The sequence below is a fragment of the Ursus maritimus genome, unplaced genomic scaffold, assembly GCF_017311325.1.
Source record: "Ursus maritimus isolate PB19 unplaced genomic scaffold, ASM1731132v1 scaffold_26, whole genome shotgun sequence".
Lineage (NCBI taxonomy): Eukaryota > Metazoa > Chordata > Mammalia > Carnivora > Ursidae > Ursus > Ursus maritimus.
The window spans coordinates 29,007,791-29,031,130 of NW_024425119.1; the positions used below are offsets into that span (position 1 = coordinate 29,007,791).

At 39.6% G+C, this 23,340-nt stretch overlaps 1 protein-coding gene across 1 annotated transcript in view; it reads left to right on the plus strand.

The window, feature by feature from the left end:
- The window catches only part of FGD4 (FYVE, RhoGEF and PH domain containing 4), a 199,591-nt gene that overhangs the window by 34,332 nt on the left and 141,919 nt on the right, over positions 1–23,340 (plus strand). The window contains exon 2 of the mRNA XM_008683468.2: positions 13,714–13,809. Within this exon, the coding sequence (XP_008681690.1) occupies positions 13,714–13,809 (96 nt within the window). The remainder of the gene's footprint in view (positions 1–13,713; positions 13,810–23,340) is intronic.

Consider the following 23,340-nt stretch of genomic DNA (forward strand, 5'->3'; position numbering starts at 1 on the left):
TTATTTAGTCTCTGTCTTCTCTATAGAATTATAAGCTGCAGGAGGACAGAAACCACATTTTCTTCACTTGTCCATCCTGACAATCTGGAATACTTTAGACAATAAATATTTGTTTAAAAAAATCAGTAAATGTCAGGTATGCCTGGCATGATTTGATAAATTCCATGTGCTCCTGAGTATTCTTTATTATAGAATCCATGCAATGTAGATACTTTTTGGGGTATCTACCAGTCAGTCTCTGAATTGTTTCTTCTCTCCCTCTCCAAATGGATCGGTTCTAACTTATGCTTCTGCCTAAGATGGGATAACTGAATTTACCCTCCCATTTAAACAAAATAAAAATAACCAACCAACAAACAAAACAGACAAAAGACATGGCATAGGTAGCAAAGAATAATGATCCTCAGAAATGTTATCCCTGGGAGATGGGAAATAGATGAGGCAAGTCCTAAGATTTCTCAACTTTTACTGCCTTGAGAGTGCTTCTAGTCCACAGCTCAGGGAAGGAGAAGATCTCAGGAGCCCAGAGGACTCTGAGTTGAGAAATCAGAGATCATTGTGGTTAGGATTTGTAGGACAGAGTACCAGAGACAAGAGAGCTGCAAAGAGATCCCCAGAGATCTGCAGAGGGACCCTCTATAGAATGCTGATCATTGTTTGCATATAAGGAAACCACCCAAAGGTTTATCATGATAAACCACTGATATAGATTATAAGAAACAATGCCCAGTGCTTAAAGGGAATAGTATTGTTTAGTATTGTTTTCTGAGTCATGGGACCTTGGGGAGAATACTCAGAATGATTTTTGCCTTCATAGTACACAATAAGTAGCCCTAGACTGAGCAATGCCTTGGACCTACCTAACAAATCATAAAAGCAAGATCTGAGAGGTACAGACAGTTTTCACATAATTTCTAACTGCATTTTGGAAGAAAACTTAGTATTTATAAGAATATGAAAATATCCAATATCCAGCAGAATAACATTGACAATGTCTGACATTCAATCAAAGATTAGTAGGCATGCAGAGAAACAGGAACATAATCCTTAATGAGGAGGATAATCACTTGAAACCAAACCAGAACTAACAGACATTGTAATGATCAGAAGACATTAAAACAGGTTATTATACCTGTATTACATGTGTTTAAAACAACAACAACAACAACAACAACATACTAAAAACAGACCTGGGAGATGAAAAGAAGACCAAAATAGAACTTCTAAAAATGGAAACCATAATATGAGATGAAAAACACACCAGCTGGCATTAATGGCAGATTAGACATTGCAGAAGAAAAGACTAAGAAACTTTTTTTTTTTTTAAAGATTTTATTTATTTGAGAGAAGGAGGCACATGCATGTAAGAGAGAGCATTGTGGGGGGGGGGGGCAGAGGGCAAGGGAGAAGCAGATTCCCTGCTGAGCAGGGAGCCTCATGTGGGGCCCTATCCCAGGACCCTGGGATCATGACCTGAGCCAAAGGCAGATGCCTAAATGACTGAGCCTCTAAAAGTCTAAGGAACTTTTGAGCATAATGGAAATTATCTGAAATAAAATGAGGGTAGGGGGACAAGACTGAGAAAAAGCGAAAAGAAGGTAAGCGAACCTTGGACAACTTTAAGTGGCCTGATATAGTTTACTTGTAATCCTTGAAAGGGGTGGAGACAGAAAAACATTTTGAAGGAATAGCCAAAAAAATTCCAAATTTGATGGAAACAATAAATCCATAAATCCAAGAAGCTCAGTAAACTCCAAGCACAAACACTAAGAAAGTTACACAGAAGCACATCATCATCACAGTGCTCGAGATCCATGATGAAGAGAACATCTAAAAAGCAACCAGAGGGGGGCGCCTGGCTGGATCAGTAGGTAGAGCGTGCAACTTTTTTTTTTTTTTTTTGGCAGAGAGAGTGGGTACAAGCAGAGGGAGTAGCAGAGGCAGAGGGAGAAGCAGCCTCCCCACTGAGCAAGGAGCCAGATGCGGGACTCGATCCCAGGACCCTGAGGTCATGACCTGAGCTGAGGGCAGACACTTAACCAACTGAGCCACCCAGGCGTCCCAAGCATGCAACTTTTGATCTCAGGGCTGTGAGTTCAAATCCCACGTTATGTGTGGAGCTTACGTAAATTTAAAAAAAAAAAAAGGCAGCCAGCAGGAAAATGATACCATACATAATGATACCATACATTAGAGGAATAAAGATAAGTGTCTTTGACAACAGATTCATCTGAAACAATGCAGGTGAGAAAACAAAGGAGCAACATCTTTACGAAAACAAAACAAAAAAATCCTAGAATTCTATATCACTAAAAATATCTTTCAAAAATAAAGGTGAAGTAAAAACATTTTAGACATTTTCAGCTGTACAAAAGCGTAAGAATTCATCCTCAATAGATGGGCTTCCCAGTACCCTGTTGATTGGGCCCAGATGACTTAATCATAAATAGGCAGACCTTACCTGGGCCAATCCAAATATTAGTCTTCTAGGACTAATATTACACTGTATGTTAACTAACTGGAATTTAAATAAAAACTTAAATACATCCTTCTAGGAATGTGAAACTTGAACTGAGAAAATCATGTTACTGTGTGAAATTGGGCTTACGTGTAGTAGCCCAGGGGAACCGAATAACATAGAAGGTTGTGGACACAGAAAGAATAGTTCATGAGATGAAACATGGAGGTGAGAAGCAGACATTCCCATGGCTTTTGGTGGCCTTCCAATTCCCAGTTCTAGTCTTTCTTGAGATTGAGTTGCAGAGCTGCATTTCGAGTCTGTGAGAAACCATTCCATCTTTAGAATAAATTTACCTCTTTTCAACGTGTTTTTGGATACTTGTCACACACAGAAAAGAAACCCTAATTTCGTGTTTATTTTAGTGTAAGTTACGCTGGGGTTGTCATGTCTAGGCATAAGAACAGAAAAGAATAGAGGATTTAGCATTTTTAGGCCAGTCATCTATTTAGGACATGCATCATGGTTTTCTGAACTATAAGCCCTTAGATTTCTGTTGAGTCATGGGAGAAAAAAGATGCTATAGCTTTTAAAGTTAGTTCTCTTTCTCAGTATCTAGAATGCCCAGGCAGCCAGAAATTGTTGAAGAACTGAAGAGAAGAGTGGCAAGAGCTTCACAGTGTTGGTGTAAGGGTCCTGGAGAACTTAGGGTTTTCCACATGGACTGTTAGCATCCTCCACAAGATGCCCCTATGCTCTGGTCGGTATTAGATAGAATCTTTGACTTTTGCTCTTTTGTTAATCCCTAGTCTTTTTTAAAAAGTTTTTAATTCCAGTTAGTTAACATACAGTGTTATTAGTTTCAGGTGTACAATATAGTGATTCAGCACATGGGTGCAACACCCAGTGCCCATCACAAGTGCCCTCCTTAATCCCCATCACCTCTTTCACCCATCCCTCTACCCCACTCTCCTCTGCTAACATCAGTTCATTCTCTAATTGTCTTTGTTTTTGTTTGTCTTTCTTTTTTCCCCTTTGCTCATTTGTTTCTTAAATTCCACATATGAGTGGAATCATGGTGTTTGTTTTTCTCTGACTTATTTCCCTTAGTATTATACTCTCCAGTTTCATCCATGTTATTGCAAATGGCAAGGTTTCATTCTTTTTTATGGCTGAAAAATATTCCTCTGTGTATGTGTGTCTGTCTGTTTCCTTCAAAAATCAGTGGCCACTTGGGTTGCTTCCATATCTTGGCTATTGTAATAATGCTGCTAGAAACATAGGGGTGCATGTATCCCTTTGAATTTGTGTTTTGGTATTTGAATCCCTACTCTTTTATAAGCCTTTTAAAATCTTTTTTTAAATCACTAGTGTGTTTTTTTAAAAAGATTTTATTTATTTATTTATTTATTTATTTATTTATTTATTTAGGAGAGGGAACAAGCAGGGAGGAGGGGCAGAGGGAGAGAGAGAAGCAGACTCCCCACTGAGCAGGGAGCCCAACGCAGCACTCCATCCCAGGACCACCACCTGAGCTGAAGGCAGACACTTAACTGACTGAGCCACCCAGACGCCCCTTATCACGAATGTTTTAAAACCAGTATCAGTGTGCTATTTCTCAGCTTCTGAGTCTATACCAAATGCTTGTTTTGAACAAGTTTTGGTTTCCATGGGTCTGTAGTTCTAGCCTAGGTTTTATTAGGTTTTATTTTCTTTTATTCAACTCAGTAGGATCGTACGCATGCTTTTAACCAAATATTTTTGTTGCTAAATATCTTTAATTGACTAGACTTCAATTTAGAATCTTAGAAAATTTAAATCTTTAAACAGTTGCTCTTTTTATAATCTTTAATGTTCTTGTTTCTAACAATATATCTTGTGATTTTTTGTATTTTTCTTCCCTTTTGGGTGATGTGACAGCATGAAAGTCTTTTATGAAGGCTTGGTGATCCTAAATATCGTTTGGCGGTGTTTTGGCCTACTTAGTGTGGCTCTTTGTGCTAGAGAGCATGTTTATTCCCAGGGTGACTCTGCTACAGAATTGCCCCGTGTGAATGCATTGAAACTTCCCACTTGCCAGATCTTTTATTACACGAACACACTGAAGCAGCATGTAGCCAAAAAGCAGTGAGGAAGATTGTATTGTTCTTGACTTCCTTGAATTAAGACATTTTATTCATCTAGTGTTTTCTACAGATTGTCAGTAATGTCCTGAACAAGGATTTTGCAACAACAGTTGCTTGCACATGTGTTCGTTCTCAGTATGTTTGCTGTGGTGAGAAACAACCTTAGTCATTTTAATAGGACATTCTACTTTCATGTAAAATTTTACTTTATACTTCAGCTTTCTTAGGTGTGTGGCTCTATAAAATATAGCAGTGTAACCTTTTTGATATTTAAAGATGATTGGGTCATTGTATTTAAACTTAGTGTACATTTTCAGTGTTTGCATTTGTTTAATACTCCATTTTTTGTGATTGACAGCAGAATATTTAGGTCATTTGCTTGATCTCTTCAGGGTTCGGTCATTTGCAGTAGACATTTTTACCTGTTTCAGTTTTGGGGGGGGCGGTGTTTAAGATTTATGTATTTATTTATTTTAGAGAGAGCACACATGCAGGGGGAGGGGCAGAGGGAGAGGGAGATGGAGAGAATCTCAAGCTGACTCCGAGCTGAGCATGGAGCCCAACCCGGGGCTTGATTTCACAACTCTGAGATCATGACCTGAGCTGAAACCAGGAGTCAAATGCTTAACTGACTGTACCACCCAGGTGCCCCTCCATTTCAGTTTTTGGGTTTTTTTAATGCAGGTATATATTTACACAGAAATGAGAATCACTTAAAGTAAAAAATAAGCAGGGCACATTCTGTTTGGTGGCTGTCAGCACTTGAACTTGAGGCTGTGGGATGTTGTGGAAACTAGACAATTGTGATGAATGTCCTATATTTATGTACTTTGGCCTCTAGGAGGCAGCATGATCTAGTGAAATTTCTGCATCCTCAGTAAGGAAACTTGGTCCTTTGTCGTTTTATGAACTTTTCAGTATGAAAGTGTTTGCCCCCTGATTTATAAAGTTACGGCGGGAACAAGTTAACAACTGATAGTCACAGACTCCTAGAGAAGGAGATCTTGTGATTGTGTTGTTTTCTTTTGTGAGTAATTAAAAAAGGAAAAAGAATTATTGTGATTGCCATAGTAGTAGCCTAATGATTGAGAAAGCTAAGGAATTAATAACTTTAATGGAGAAGTACTTTTCCATTTGCAGATCACAGTTTTCTTATGTAAATGCTCTCTGAGCATTACTTTCGTTAGTAGTTTGGGACTTTTATTTCTAGCTGGTGTTTTTGCTAAAATACTATATTAAGTGTTAAGTATCATTTGATTAAAGTTATTGGCAAATGTTATGGCTCTCTTACAGCTATTAAACGCTATCTAAAATTGGCTGGAATTCAAGACCTTACATTATGTTAGTATTTTCATTGTAATTATACTTTTGGGTATGATCAAAATGTGCTCATGGCATACAACTATTGCTGGCTTCAGGAGAACAGGAATTGTGAATGTGTTGTCGGGGGACGGTGGGTGAACAGCCTTCCTTGGTCTGTTTTTCTTTTCCTGTTCTCATGGCCCCTGAATAATTGCTATTTAGTAACTTGGATGAGAATAATATAGTAAAGAATAACGCCCCTGGGTTTTCCTGGAATTGCTACTTTTAGGATGTATTCTGCTCAAAGCTCAAAAGTTGGTTCAGGAGGCAAAGGAACTTGTGGGAAGATTTATTTATAACCTTATTTATGAGATTGATATTAATTTAATTTTGGATCTGTTTCAGCCCAAACCTCATAAAGTTCAGGTCATGCTCTTTTGACCTCGAATGTACTTAATCCAGAAAGAATTAACCAAATGCTGGAAGAACTGATAAATGTGAAAGAAAATTGGAGTACCATATATTCTAAAGAAGTCCAGTAGTTCTCTTTCCACAAAAGGATAAAGTCCTTTAAAAAATGGAAGTCTAAAAAAATTTTTTTTAATTTTAAAAATGAAGTCTGAACGTAGAATCTGGCATTTTCTCTTTTGAATGGTCTGAGGCTTCTACCTCCCCTTTTGTTTTTGAGACACAAAGGTCTTCAGTCACCTAATGTGCTGGGCTTCTTTTGCATTTTTTTAAATGTTCATTTAATGCTTATTGTTCCTGCATTCACAGGGTGATACTTGGGACAAAATGGAAATGGGAGAACTTGAACTGGTATAACTTGTTCTGACTTCTGTAATGAGCAGGCATGTACTTGAAGGAATTAAAGTATCTGGAAATCTTTAGATTTTTAGAAGCAAAATAGAGCTTCTATTTTCAACTTTTCATGTATTCTACATTATGTCACTAGAAAGTTGCTTATAGGAAAACATAGTTTCTACTAAGAAAAAGTGTCTCTTTAAGTATTCTTTTTTAACATTTTTTAGTTTCTTGTTTTTCTTTAACTAGAAACCAGTTTTTTGTTTTTTGGTTTTTTTTTTTTAAGATTTCACTTATTTGAGAGTCGGAGAGAGAGAGGGAGAGCCCAGAGGGAGTGTGAGAGGGAGAAGCAGACTCCCCACTGAGCAGACAGCCTGCTGTGAGTCTCAGTCTGGAGATCGTGACCCCAGCTGAATGCGGAGCTTAACCGACCAAGGCGTGCTAGAAATCAGAGTTATATGAAGGAGAATGCTTGTGAAACATTATGTATTTTAGCCTAAGTGTATCTAGGGTTATTTTTGTCCATTAACTTAATTCAAGACTGTTACACCTGAAATAATAATGCTTAAAAGATGTCTTGGTCCTCTTAAGATGGGGAATTGCAGTAACGATAATTTTCCTTAACATTTACAGCTGTCCTCATTTTGAAACTGATCTATCCAGCACACGCTACAAGTATACATTATAAATATATTGTAGTGTTGGTAGTGTGTGGAGTGAAATTTCTAATATCTAACTGCTAGGATCTTTTGTAAGAAAACATGGCCTGTCCTTGGTTTGTCAAATATGGAAAACAATGTACTGTTAGAGCATTAAGTGTGCTTCAAGGATATCTTCAGGGGACCCAGCCCTCCAGGGTTGTATTTTGTGGGTTTGTGTTTATGTGTGTGTGTATGTGTACATTTATGTGGAATGGGCTGTTTTCATTAAAATAGTCAGCTTATTGGGCATTATTACAAATACTGCATTGTTATTTGTGCCCAGAACATATAGCATGTATAGATAGAATGAAGATTTCAGTGGAAACCAAAGTCCTAGGGCTTAAAGGGACCTTGGAGAGTATCTAGTGCTTTGATCGTCCATCTCTGCTCCCAGGAGCTGGGGTGAAGACTTCCGCTTTTAAAACTGAATAATCAAATGATTAATAATTAAATTCAGTCAGGACAGGATTGCTTTCCTTTCTGTTAGACAATGAAGAGCATTTCCTCATTAAAATTTTTCAACTCAAAATTTCTTTTAACCTTTATCACTTCTTTCCATTTAACTGTTTGGGAGTACTAACTGAATTTACAGTGCAATCTGTATATGTCCTTCAACAACAACAACAAAAAGCTTGGAAAAAGCAAGCATGCATTTAAAAATCTATAAGTATTTTCAAGGAAAATAGATACTAGTTTTGAAACAGTATCAGATCGGTATGAAAAATTAAAACATTGATTGTACAGCTGGCTCAATTTAAAGTGTCTTATTTATTCCTGAAATATTTTCCTGCTATAATTTTTCTGTTCTTTGACATTTGATATTTAAAAGAGTTTTTATTTTTGAAAAGAGTTCTGGTTAAAAACTAGATTATTGCTCCTATAGTGTCCGAATACAGATATTCAGATTATTGCTGGGACTTAAAAGGCCTAAGGCTGGTACAGGTTACTGGACTCTGTCCGTATGCGCACTTTCTCTATTATATTGCACTTCCATTAAAAATGGGGGTAAATAAAAACCCCTGTGGAGCAAATACATTTCTTGAATGGCTTATCTTAACTTTAAACATTTGATAGTTTTCATTAGGTTGAATCATTATTTTGCAGCTTTGCCCAGCTCTCTTTGTAACATTTGAAGATTTACCTTTCCACAGAACTTGTATTGAAAATGTCGTAATAATATAGTGGTAAGTGTTATTTATAACAATATGATGCAGTGATCTAGGAGCTGCTGGGAAGAAGCCATGAAATCTTTCCAGGCCAGTTTATGAAGTAAAAATGGACATTTGAACTGGATTTGGGAAGGATTAGTAAGAGGATATCAAACAAGGAATACGGGACGTAGTTATACTCTGGGTGAAAGAGGGAACACCTACCTGATAGGAGCTGGGAAGCATTCTGACCCCAAGCTTTCATAATACTTTGTATAAATCTGTTAGAGTATTTTTCATATTATGCTGTAATCTTATTTATATGATAATTGTGCTGGGCGTCTGGGCATTTGCAGGCAATGAATGACTGGGTCTTCTTTATCTTCTTCAATGCCTGGTGTATAATAGGTAGCCAATAAATGTTTGCTGAATGAGTGAAGATATGCAAGACCATTTGCTCCAGGATAAGGCTTAGTGTGGGCGTTGGTAAGAGATAAAGCTGAATATAGATAATATCCTTACCCATATCATAGGCTTTTTATGCAAGGCTAAAGGGTTTGGATTTTACCCTGTAAGGAGTTGTAGTGCCATGAGGATATCTGAGAAGGGAGTGGGTAACATAATCAGACTTATAATTTAGAAAGGTAACTGTTTTAAGCCATGTAGAACATGGAGGAGCTGTATTAAAAGTTGAAGGTCAAGTAGGGTGTAGGGTACGTGTGTATACTTGGAGGTATGTAAGACAGTGCAGGTATTGGTAGAAAATTTTCGAACTTTTGTTTATTTTTAAAAAATCCTTACCAGCATTTTTTATGTATGTTGAAAAATCGTCTCAGTTATTACATCTATTGATGGTGACTTCCTTGTCTGAATGTTACATTGTCACAACCCATGTGTTAGGTAAGGCTTCCTGAAAGGAGAAAGGCAACTCTGTGACTCAGAGGGGATGGCAGGGCTTTTTTGTCTTTGCTCTTAGTATTTTGCTAAATGTTACAGTTCGTATGTACTTGGTTCAGTGGATTTACACAATATATTGGCTAGCTTTAAACTCTTACAAAATGATACATGAGTGCAAAAATACTCTTAAGGAAACCACAATTTGAAGATAAGACTAACAATAAAATGCAAGTGAACAATAAGTAAATAGCACTTACACTTCTAGTAGCTCTGAGTCACATTATGATGCAAAAACAATGACTGTTTAACCTGATAGGACAAGAGCGTGCCAAAAAACTAAAATCAGAATCATCACAAAGATTCTCTGAAGTCTGGATGTACATCTTGTGTGAAATATGAACTTTGGCTTAGCTTTATCATGCTTTGAGATATTAAGTAATACTACGAAGCCAATATTTAAAACTGCTTTTCATTTTCCCTTTATATCCTCTTATTAAAAGTTCTATTTTTGTGTGTTTTATAATATCTTAGTATAGTCGTCCATGTATAATTTATAAATGCTCATCTCCTGGGGTGCAGAGTCAGAAGTTTTAATAGGTTGTATGAAAAAAAACTGGAGAGGATTGGTTTAGAGAAAGATGCTGAAAAACTAAAGCAAAGGAGGGTCGGTGATCTGAGGATCTACTTAGATTCTTACTAGGTACTGTAGACCTTATGGTGTCCTTTGTATATTTTCGGTGATAAGTTAACGTTACTCCTCTGAAACAGATACTGTCATTTTATAGACAGCAAAACTGAGGTTCAGAGAAATGAAATACCTTGCCCGAGATCACAATTACTGTATTACAGATTGAGTATTTCAGCCCAGGTCTCTTAAAAATTCATGGGCTTTCTACATATTGCTTCGAATACCTAGGGATTTTAAAATGCTATTAACTGAGATAAAGAATACAAGTAACCCATTTTTTTCCAGTAGATTACTAGTGAATTTTTAATGAAGTTGTATTAATAGGAACCCTACTTGAAACATCTAATCCATATATGATGTCTGTTGTTCCTGTGTCTGAGGGTCCAACATTTATTCACCATGTTTGAAGTTAACATGGATTTTTCTAAGTTTCTGTATGATAATAGAATACCCGGTTACGAAAAAAATATTTTTCCTTTGGAAAGTCATATGTGCCAGGCACATATGGGGGAAAAAACATAAGCACTATTCAAGCAACTAAAACTGGTGTAAATATACAATTTACTGATAATTAAGCCCTTGTTAGATGAAGGTTTTCATGGCTCCTTATATATCTCCAGGCTTGTAATAAAAGTTTTCAAGTGATTTCTTCAGTCTTAGCAGCTAACAAGGTGAAGAAAAATGCCTCAGAGCTTAAGAGGCTTTTATTTGATGAGTTTAGTAGTAATATTTTCCTTGATTCATCTGTTTCTCCAGTTCTTTTGGTGTCTTTTTGCCAGGTACTTTATTTATTTACTGTGAATTTATACAACTAGCAGAAGTGGAATTTGAGTCCACATATTTGCACAGAACCCTGAGAGATGCTGTAAAGCAAACAGAAGCCTTCCTGGGGGAATTTCAAGAATGTTGTGTATTTTTTAAATGGGAGTATCTGCTTGTTCCCAGTTTATGCCCTCTGCCCTGTGACTATTATTATCTTTGTCTTTTTAAAGGTTTGTTTTTTTTTTAAAGATTTTTATTTATTTATTCGACAGAGATAGAGACAGCCAGCGAGAGAGGGAACACAAGCAGGGGGAGTGGGAGAGGAAGAAGCAGGCTCCCAGCAGAGGAGCCTGATGTGGGGCTCGATCCCACAACGCCAGGATCACGCCCTGAGCCGAAGGCAGACGCTCAACCGCTGTGCCACCCACCTTTAGGCGCCCCTAAAGGTTTTAACTATGACCTTTTTGTTATGGATTTGGTTTGGTTTCTGCATAATGTCAGGTGGTTAATAACAAGTAAACACTGCATATCTGTCCTAGGAAAGTTGGTAGAAAAATTATTTTTCCATTCTCCATAAAGGCTTTAAATGCCTTCACAGCTTACTCCATGGTTTGCCTTTTTTGATAATTGTCAAATATGATAATGCATTACTTCTTTTTCTGCATATTTCTTTTTCATTTATGAGGACGCCACTGTATGCTTGTATTTCAAATGAAACTTAATTTTCATCTAGATAGGTTTGCAAGTATTTTTTAAAAGCTGGAGGCAGTTTGTAAGTGCAGAAATGTTTGGGACTCTACTTAGATCCTTAGCTAAGCTGCTCTGCCCCCGCCCCCCGCCCCATGCCTCCCATTGTTTCAAGAAAGTGTAACCAGGGCCGCGATAAGGGAGAGAATATAACCAACACACCCGCACGGCCGCGTAGCTGTGTAGTACCCATTACGGAATGTGTTATTTCCATTTTACATGGGAGGAGACTAGGCTTCAGAGAATTTAAATGTGTTTTCAAGGTTGTACCCCCAGTAACTGACAAAGTGGGATTGATTTCTGACTATGGTCCCATTGCATTAATTTTTCTTGAGAAAGATAACCTATATAGAAAAAGTCTTAGCGTGGTGTCTGTCACATGGTAGGTTCTTAATAAATGTAGATTCTCCTTTCTCTTTTTCTGAACTTTTCTACCTTTCACTGAAACAATTAAAAAAAAAAAAAGACACCAAGGGAATTAGCTGCTGTTTCCCCCTTTTGGGGGAAGGGGCAACTTGATTAAAAGAAAGGAAATGTGCTACATAGCCTTATGCTGCTTTATCCCTTTTGGGCTCAGCGTGAGGGGACGATTCACAGAGACTTTTCTTTTCTTTTCTTTTTTTTTTTTTTTAATGATTTTTTGTTATATTATGTTAGTCACCATACAGTACTTCCCCGGTTTCCGATGTAAGGCTCAATGATTCATTAGTTGTGTATAACACCCAGTGCACCATGCAATACGTGCCCTCCTTACTACCCATCACCAGCCTATCCCATTCCCCCACCCCCCTCCCCTCTGAGGCCCTCAGTTTGTTTCTCATAGTCCATAGACAGAGACTTTTCTTTTTAACTCCTGTTACTGAAGTACAGTTGGCACACAATGTTATATTAGTTTCAGGTATATGACGTAGTGATTCGACAACTCTGTATATTACTCCATGCTCGCCGTAATTGTAGTTACCATCTGTCACCATACAACATTATTACAATATTGTTGACTATATTTCCTGTGCTGTACTTTTCATCCCCATGACTTATTTTATAACTGGAAGTTGGTACCTCCTAATCCCCTTCACCTACTTGCCCACCCCCCACAGAGAGTTTTTCTGTTTTGAGTGTAAGTGGGAGCTGACAAGAGCTGTAGAGAGCTAGAGGCCATTTGACCCCGTAATAATAAGGGCTATTAAGGAAGGGTTGGTTTGAAGATTTTTTTTTTTTTTAATAAGTGTGTGTTTCTGGAGCTTAGCTTTGCATATAGGCCAGGTGGCTCCTGATGCAAAGAGAGAAGTAAGAGGGAGTTGTGCTAAGTTTTGGTTAGCAAGCTTTGATGTATTTAGTAGTGGTGAGTCTCATGAGGGCCCTTGGTCATATGTGAATGGTCTGTGCGGTGCCATTCATATAGGCTAGCTTGTGAATGACCCTTCGGGAACCCAGAGTTGTGTAGCACAGCACTTGAATCTAACAGATGGATAATTTCTGAGTAGAGATCATTTTCTACTTGTATGGGTCTTTAAGTCTCTCAAATCCCATCTGTATGTTTTACCATTTAAACAAATGGTAGCAAATACAGTGGCTTCTCAATTGATGGCTCCTCTGGAAGTGACGTTTGTCCTAATGAAGACAGGCTTTGTGAGCTCCGAAGGCTAGGGGCCAAGGGGAAAGGCTTGGTGTCAGCAGGGGACTGAGGAAAAAACTTGATTGGCTGAGGGAAGGGCTCTTGAACACAAGGAGTCTTTTGCTCTGGTCATGTGAATCCTTGGTGCCACTAGGTGGCAGGACAGGCAAGAGTCCTAGACAGACCTGTAAGGTTAGGAAGCCAGGTCAGCCCTACCTGCGAGGGTGGGAGAGGGCCGCGCAGCCAGTCAGGATGTCTCAAGGGAAAGAATTTGTGCCCTGAAGTTTATGTCTCTGCTACTTATTTTAATTCTGTCCTTATTTTAATTCTGATAAAGTTTCTGGTGATGGCATTTATGACTTAGACTGTGTCCTCTTAAAGGCACAAATCATAAAATCTTAGCTGTCAAAAACTTGCAAAGTTCTGTGATCAGGGAGTTAAGACACTGTTATACTTACTTTGTAGATACCCAAATAGAGGTCCGTGGAGAAGTCAACTTTCCCAAGATCGTACAGCAAGTCACTGGCTGTTCCTGCTCACCGAGTTCCAGTTCTGTGCCAAGTAAGCTATTGTTATAAGTGCTGTCTATTCACAGAAAAAGCTAGAGACAGGAGGATGTTCTAAATTGTACCTTCTGGTTATCCATAATCCTGAAGGTAGGCCCTATCCTGCCCGAACCAGGCACTGCTGGTCCATGGGTGGTCATGACCAAACTTGTCAGTCCTGCGACTATACGAGAATGACCTTCATTAGGACCACCTAAAATGCGGAACTATGAAGTGTAGCTACCGCCTCATGATACTTACAGGATTGGGAGGATGTAAGGGGGAAGTCTAAGTATGTGCCTTGTGCGTAATCTAACACCATACCTGGAATTAATGAATGTTTTTTCCTCTGTACCTGCCCTCTCCCTAATGTTTCTTTTCATATCTGTCTCTTGACTTGAAGATATATCAGTTATTTGGACCTATTAGTGATCAGTTGGACCAACATGCTAAAGTAGGAGGGAGAAGTTTCTTCTTAACAGTCTGGCCTTTTAAACTGTCTTTTGTGATAGCAATGACCTTTTAAAACATAGTGTTACCATCAGTTACTTAGTTTCCAAAGGAGAGCAGTCAGGAACTGTGCTTTTGAATAGTGGTTTTCAAACTTATGAACCACAACCCAGTATAACACTATGGTGTACACGCATGTGTGCATCTGGAATAAAACTTATCCTTTCTGTGTGCGTACAGAACTGCATTTTCTGTCAGACCCGCTAATAGAATGAGACCACTGTTTGAAAAATCTTATGCCTTAGAGAAAAAGATGGTAAGAAAACATTCTTTTTTGGCGGATTGGCAATATCCAGGGCCAGATTAAAAATGAGAATGTTTTTAGAAGGTGGGGAAGGGACAGTAAAGTGTCCCCCAAACTGAGAAGACACTTTGAGACCAGAAAATGAAGAAAGCCGCTCCATAGAAGTTTACACGGAGTCTTATTCAGGGTCACTGACTGACGGGGGGGATCGGGCTGAGGAAGACCTATGGCAGCTGCACAGCTGTTCTCACAAAGTCCAGACCCTAGTCCACAGATTTTATAGAGCGACGGGACACGCGGAAGGGCACTGTAGTGAGTCCCAAGGGTTCACATCCACCTCAAAGGGCTCGAATGCACCCAGTTGACAGCTACCCTTTAATTAGATCTTGTGGCACCACCTGTGCTTCAGGAAAGAAGGAAGACTGTTATTTCTAACAGATTCTTGGGAGACCAAAACAATCCTTCCCAGTCTTGGCAGACATCTCTAAGGTATGTATATTAATCTCCAAGGAACCCAGGACAAGTAGCCCCAAGAGAGGTAATTGAGCAAACATGAACAAGATGGAGGCCCAAGATGGAGTCGGTATTGTCAGCACTCCTACAGAAGAGGAGCTTGAAACATGCAAGTTTGGGTCGTAGACCTTGGAGCTTCAAATGGGGCTTTGTCATTTTTATCAGCTCTCCCTANNCGTACTCGTTCCAGAGCTATGATTCAAGGCAGTGAGAACAGAAAGAAAATGCAATATAGGTACTGTGAATCACAGCTAACAGTCTTGCTAAAACTTTTACTCACCCTGTATTTCTTCTGTGGGTAGGTTTTAAACGTATTTCTTGCAGTTCTTGAATCAGCAGGCTTGTGTTAACTCCCGTCACCTAGCAAATCCACTTGAGAAAGCTTTGGAAATTCAGGTGTGACGGAAACAGAGTGCACGTCAGCCGCTGATGGAGTAGGCAGCGGTGTTGACTGGTGCTCCCTGGTTCATAACGTGGTGGGTGTGGCCTCATTTGCTCCTCATAATCCCGTGAGAGAAAATATGAAATTGTCTTCTTTGTTCAATGTGACTACCAGTACCAAAAACCGAACAAAACCCAGGGATCTACAAGGTTAGTTAGCTTCCTCGAAGTCTCATAACTAGTAGAGGAGATGCTGGTAAAGCGTCAACCCGGGTCTGCCTTATTACTAAAAATCTTGATACCAAAACCTATAATATGAAATTGGAAATGTCAGTGTCAAAAGTATTTTGTGGATTAAATACAAATTAAAATGCTAATTCTTTGGGAGACAAGTTAACATAGCACAAGAAAGTATCCCTCATCTATCATTGTTTAAAGGCAAGTAACCCATTCTTACGTTGTACTTGAAGACTTTGTACTTCAGATATTTAAGATGCCTTCACTGGGAGGAACATTGATACTGGCCCCACAGGCGATTATTTCCCTCTGTGCAGCAAACTGGAAAGCCTGTGCCTGTGTTTTATGGTTTGTCTTGACTGTTTTTGTGCTGAAAAACCTGTACAGTAAGGGGGCCAGTAGTATCATCGTTGGCAATATTGAGGTCTGGAAAGGTTATGTGAGAATTTAAATGAGAACTCGGATCTTCTGACCACCTGCCGAGTTCTTTGGAGAAGCACTAAGCCATGTGGGCAGAGTAATTGAATGTTTTGGGTAAAGGCCCAAGGTCTAAAATGGCAGAGGAAGAGCACCCTGCAATGTACTTCCATTTAAGTTTAGAATGTAGCCGTATCAAGACTGTGTTTGGTCAATGTCCTATAAAGTGACCCCATGACAGAAAAATCAAGTTCTGCACTACTATTCCACATAGCCAATAAGCAGCCAACTCAACAGGTAGAAATGTTATTGGAGTTGTGATTTTTCCTTTCTGTCCCAGCTTTTTTTTTTTTAAGTAGGTTCCATGCCTGGTGTGGAGCCCAGCATAAGGCTATGAACTCACAACCCTGAGATCAAGACTTGAGCTGGGATCAAGAGTCAGACACTTAACCAACTGAGCCACCCAGGTGCCCCCACCCCAACTTTCTTTTAAAGCTTTTGCTAAGCACTTACATGCATGTGACCCAATAAAGCATGTTATGTAAATAAACACTGGGTTTATCAGTGGTTTTTAAATGTGCTTGGTCTCCTTTAGCTGAAATTCATGATTCTATAAAAGATCTAAGAAAAAGGATAAGTGTGAGTAGGGCATATATATCATAACCCTTGAAAGGCTGATTCAGTTATAAAACAATAAGAATGGATAAAGTTTATTAGTAGTTTCCTATGTGTCAGGCTGTGTCAGAGGTTTTACCCATTTTATCTTATGAAATCTCCTCAAAACCCAAGTGAAGGTCAATACTATTCTGGTTTTAACACATGAGGAAACCAAGGCTAATAAACTAATAGCTTCATAAATTTAATTGAGAGTTATATTGTAATAAGTGGTAGGGCAGGTATAATCTGACTTGAGATCTAATGCTTTGGGTAAGTGTTATATAGCCTCCTTGTGTAAAAGAAATTAAACTAAGTTAATAGAAAAATGGGTCCTAATTTGGAGTTTTATTAATTTAGAGTCTGAACTTGTACAAGTCATTTCATCTCTTTTTTACCTTTTTGTCCTCATCTCTAAATTGTGTATAATATCTATTCTGCCTACAACTTCAATTTGTGATCAGGATTAAAAACTAGAGTGGTATAGTGGTCCTAGAGCAGGATAGACTACGGAAACGAGAGGCGATGAGGAGGTAAAGACAGTAGAAAGTGCTAGAAAGTATAGGTTTAAGAAGTTTAGATGCAAGAAATACTTAAAAATGTTGGTTACTTTTCTTCCAACATGGAAACTGTCAGGGAAGGCTGCAGGTACCACTTTCATGGGAAGATGAGTTGGGAGGATCCGTAAGGAGAGAGGAGAAGTAGCGGTTTCAGTGGTCAGAGAATGGATGTACAGGGGTGCCCTGTGGGTGCCGCTGCTCAGTGGGGGCAGGCCACATTAGATAGCAGCAAGACGAGAGAAGGCTGACGGTAGTGGGGGAAGTTAGAGTGAAGCATAACCACAGGTGGTATGTTTACAGTGGGTCATTTGCTTAAGCAGGCAAATGTTGGTGGAGGGAGTGAGAACTGGGTAGAGAAGTTCCGTAACTATTTAGGTTGATATTTGGTAATACTGAGGTATTTTGAGGCAAGCATGAATAATTCAGTCATTTGTAATGGAGAAAAATGTGTGTGGTGTTCCAAAACCAAGATCAGTGTACTTTCTACCCGTGTCTGTTGTCTCTACTTCCCGTTTTCCTTTCATTTCCACGTGGCCTCAGCAGGTCATTGCTGAGGCCAATTTATCTAATTATGTGATTTTTTTATATTTGTGTTTTGAAGCTTTGAGCAGAGTATAAGCTGCCTTCAGGACTCTTTCTCTTCTTAGGAATCTAGTAAGCAAGGGGTAATAAGGTATGCCTAGCTGTATCCATATTCCAGGCATGTTCGTGTATTCCTAAACAGCACGATTTGCTGGAGAGCACCAGGATTGGAAGAAGGGTTAGGCATGTTCTGGTCAGGAGAAGCCATTTTCCCCTCATGGAATGACTCTTCCTATCTAGATATTAAACTGCCGGTAGCCAGGCTATGATGTCCCAAAGGGGATCCCCGTATTTAGGATTTTCCAGAGAAACAAAACCAGTGGGGTGTGTGGGCATGTGTATGTGTGCACATGTATCATAAGGAATTGGCTCATGTGTTTATGGAGTCTGGCAAGTCCAAATCAGCAGACTTAAGACCCGGGAGAAGCAGTGATGTAGATGACGTCTGAAGACAGTCTGCTGGAAACTTCTCTCTTGGGAAGGCTGAGTTTTTTGTTGTTGTTTTTCTATCCGGCTGTCAGCTGATTGGATGAGGCCTACCTATGGAGGGCAATCTGTTTACTCAGAATTCACTGATTTAGATGTTAATCTTATCCAAAAACACTCTCCCGTCTGTGGAGTGTGCGATAGGCAAGGCCTTCATAGGACATTAGGGCCCTTACCACCTCATCCTCAGAACATCTCTTAAATGCCAGCACTTTTTGTTCAGTGTATTAGGTAGAAATTCTATAACCTGTTTGAATTAAATTAACAGGTAGGAAGGTACTTTTAAAATTGTGTGACAGGGGTGCCTGGGTGGTTCAGTCGGTTAAGCATCTACCTTTGGCTCAGGTCATGATCCCAGGGCCCTGGGATTGAGCCCCATGTCAGGCTCTCTGCTTAACGGGGATCCTGCTTCTCCCTGTCCCTCTGCTGTTCCCCCTGCTTGTGAGCTCTCTGTCTCTGGTTGTCAGATAAATAAATAAAATCTTTTTAAAAAATTGTGTCCTAGTTTACAAATGCAAGGAATTTAAGGAAGTGGTGAGTGGAGAGGGTGTGGGTAGAGTTAAGTGTAAATGGGTGTATCGCCACCTGTCACGAGGAGTACAGTTTGGCAGGAGAACAATAAACCCTTGTTTTTGTGACCGGACTGCACATCACCATACACAGTGTGTGTGTCGGGGCCTGCATCGTAAAACCTTCTCTTAGATCTGCAGGAAAATCCCGTCTTCATTCTGGGGAGGAGTGGCTCGGTGGGGCCTTTGGAACTCTGGTTCTGCTACGTCATTCTTACCTGCTGGCCCTGCTGCTGGCTCCCTGAGAGGACTCCTTAGTGGTGCTGCGAGGCCACGGGTTGAAGAACTGCATAGAGAAAAACACCTTGTTTACATAGCAGCTGTCTTCTGGGCGATGTTGTTTCATAAACCTTGGGAGAATCTCATGATGAGGAAGGGGTGATTTTGCTGCTAACACACTTACAGATAGAGCAACCACAGTTTTAATTCTTCTCGTTAGTGTAGAACAGTGCTTTGCACCTACTTGCTCAGTAAATGTTTGGAGAGCTTTAGTCTCTTTCTGTATTCATTCTCTTTTTTCTCTCACTTCTGATGTTCTCTACAGCTCACATTTGAGTGCCGGTGAAATGAAGAATGCTGTATTATTTTTTTTTTTCCTTAGGAGAAATGAAATAAATAAAAGTTTTAGATTCCCTTGAGAAATTTTTAAATGAGATGAATCTTAGTATCACAATGGAAATGAAGTGCTTAATACTCAATATTATGTACCATCTAATACCTTTTAGAGTATGTTTTTATAATTGAAATCTTCCATTTTACTCTAGAGAGTAAGCCTTTCTTTCGTTTGACTTGCAGAAATGGTGGTGGTTTTATTTTCCAGTGAACTCTTACAACGAAATGTTCATTAATTAAAAATAGCTGCCCTATACAGGAAATAGGTCATAGAGCAGCTCCTGATACTGTTCTAAAAACAGACATGAGCCACTCTGAGTGCTAAAGAGGAGTGAATGCTGAAGACCACGTGAATAGATTCAGGTAAAAGAGTGCTGGTTTTTAAGAAGGCTCTGTGTGCCTTTCTATTCATGTTTTTCTGATGATAAGAGTCATGTGCTTACTATTAAAAAACCAAATATTATAGTAATATATTCTGTAGAAAGTGAAATTCTCACCCAAATTGTGGTGTCTAGTTAGTCTGGTGGTTTCTACCAGATTTTTCTCTGTGCATATATAAGCAGTATAGACTTATTTTAAAAATGGGATTATACGTTCTTTCAACTTGGTTTTTCATTGATATGTTTTGGAAATTTTCCACATCGAATTTTTCAAAGTCCTCTTCCTTTTATTATTCAAGTTAGCATAGTATTTCACTGTACTATAGTTTGTTTAAACCTGTTCTCTATTAATAGACTTGTGAGTCGATACAGTTATTTTTTTTTCCTTGAAGATCATTGTTTTTAGGGCAGATGCACTTACAATTGAATGAAGTTACCACATGAAATATTTTGATAGTGTGATATATTGAGAGTTGACTATGTGTCTGGACCTTTTCTAAGCATTAGCCTGTGAAAGTTAGAATAATTCTGTATTATGAGGGATTTATATTGTCTGTATTCTCGAGATGCAGAAAGCCTCCGAGATCCTTGCATGCCATCAGGACTATTCCTAAGATAAGCTGAAAGACAGGGGTGACTGGGGCAGCCACCCTTTTAAATCTAGAGGAGCTAAGCAGAAGGACAGCAGCTGTGTCAGCATTAGAGAAAGCAGAGTTGAGAAATTCTTACTGGTGTTACCAACGTTTAAAAAAAAAAAAAAAGTCTTCGCCCGTTGCCATAACAACGGGCTTCAGAAGCCCTGCTATCTTAACCCTGTGTCTGGAGGATTCCCTGGCTGTCACCACAGACTGCTTGGTATCTGTGTGTCCCCTGCCTCTCTTCTGAATTCCCGTGGTGAATGCGTCTGATACGCAGGGCCTTTCCTCAGGTTTGTCTGTGCTCCTGGTGTGCCTCCCTGGGCACCAAGAGACGTCCGCTAATGCTGAGATTCCCATCCCCAGCCGGGCCTCTGTCATGCCTTGTGTAGCTGCTCATTGCTTTCTACCGAAAATGGAAACTTTCAAGTTTTTGTCACTCTTAGTGACTTGGACTCTAACACAGACTCCATGAAAAGTCTTCTGAGACCTAGAAGGTATATTCCTTTTGCTCAAATGATTGTTGAATTGATCCTGGGTACAATAAGTTAAATTTTTAGAGGGAACAGAAGTTTACCGCACATTGCAGTTCTTCACAATTAAGGAGCCTAGTGTGACTAGAGAGAAGCGAAGCTTCTGATACCACTGATACCACTAAAAGCAACCTGTCTGGGTTATTTATGGCCATGTAATAAACCACCCCAAAACCTGATAGTCTAAAACAGCAACTTATCTCCTGATTCAGTGATTTGACCAGGAGGTTCTGTTCTATGTGGTGTCAGCTGGATGCTGGGATGGCTGTGGTCCTCTGAGGCTTGCTTGGGAGCTGGGACTCAGTGGCTGCTTAGGTACCGTTGTGGTGTCTGGGTTCCAAAATGAAGAGGTAGATGTTGCCCAGCCAGTAAAGGGCTAGGCCCAGAACTGGCACTGCATCATTCCTGCCATATTCAAAGGGTTTAGGCAGTAATAGGCCTGGCCCAGCGTCCCTGTGGGAAGGGACTATACAAGGACGTGAATACCCACAAGTGTGGTTCATTGGAGGTGATCACCAGAATGACCACTTAGCACAGTGTGCTCGCTGGCCGCTCACACATGCAGACTCCACTCGCCCACACACAAGAGCCCCACAAGCCTCACTCCGTTGCTATGTTAGCTTGAGTCCAGGAGCTCGTTTAATCAGGTCCAGGTGCAGATGAGGCCCTTTGGGTATGGCTAATCTCAAACCAAATACCTGTGAACTAAAGGCACAAATTATTTGCTGTCCTCCCCCCACCCAACATACAATGGCAAGGCAGGGACAGGAAAATTGCAATAGACAGCCTCCTTCAAAAAGGTATCAGAGGCTGTGGAGAAGTCACAACACTGATATACTGCTGGTGGGAATGTAAAACGGTGCCATCACTTTGGAAACAGTTCCATAAAAGGTTAAACATAGAGTTACCATTTGACCTGGCAATACCTTTCTTAAGTGTATACGTAAGACAAAGGAAAAAATATGCCCACCCAAAACTTGTACATGAATACAACATAGCAACATTACAATAGCCAAAAGGTGGAACCAACTCAAGTATCTATCAACTGATAAATAGAAACATAAAATCTAGTATATCTGTGCAGTGGAATGAAGTACTAATATATACCGCAACATGGATAAGCCTTGAAAATATGCTAGGCACAAGAAGCTAGTCACAGAGAGCACATATCGTATGACTCTGTTTGTATGAAATGTCCTTAATAGGTAAATCTACAAAGTAGTTTAGCAGCTTCTTAGTGGCATAGGAGTATGGGGATGATAACTAAGGGTATAGGTTTGTTTTTGAGGTGATGGAAATGTTTTAAAGCTATCTGATTGTATCTGTGAATATACTGAAAACCTCTGAGTTGCAAACCGGGTAAATTGTATGGTATGTGACTTATAGCACAATAGAACTCATTTTTTTAAAAAATGTAAGGGAGAAGTAGGAGACACCTAGTAATCCCTGGTCCACAACAGTCTAAAATCCAGCTGGGTAAATGTCAATAGTTACTTGTTCAGGGACTAGTTTTTTTGCTTTTGTTTTTTGGGTTTTTTTAGGGGGGTGGGGAGGAGCAGAGGGAGAGAGAGAATCCCAAGCAGGCTCCACACCCAGCACAATGCCTGATGCAGGGTTCAGTCTCACAACCCCAAGATTATTACCTGAGCTGAAATCAAGAGTCGGATGCTCAACTGACTGAGCCACCCAAACTCCCTGGGACTAGTTTATAATCTGGGTGGGTCTTCGTGGCTCTTGTCTCTACTCTCTAGCCTCTTACTTGTGTCCTCTGAATCTTACTTTTCCATAAGAAATGACTTATGTTTGTAGCCTCTTCCTGTCTGAATAAGGGCCCTAGTATTTTTCTTTTTGAACTTTGTTTTTTTAGTTCAGATTGATGGTCTTTCCATTGATATGTTTTTAGAGTTTTTATGAGTATTCCCATGGATTTCTTTAGGGTTCACAACATTGGATTAAAACCATTCCCACAAATCTCTTTGAGACAGGGCTCTACCTTGAAGTGCCTTTAAGTCAGGGCATTGTGTGAAAATACCATTAAGATTCTTACGAGCTCAGGGCACCTGCGTGGCTCAATTGGTTTAAGTGCCTGCCTTTGGTTCAGTTCATTATCTGGGGGTCCTGGGTGCTGCTCAGAGGGGAGTCTGCTTTTCTCTCTCTCTGCCCCTCCCCCTCTCCCCCATTTGTACGCTCTCTCTCTCTCTCTCAAATAAATAAATACAATCTTTAAAAAAAAT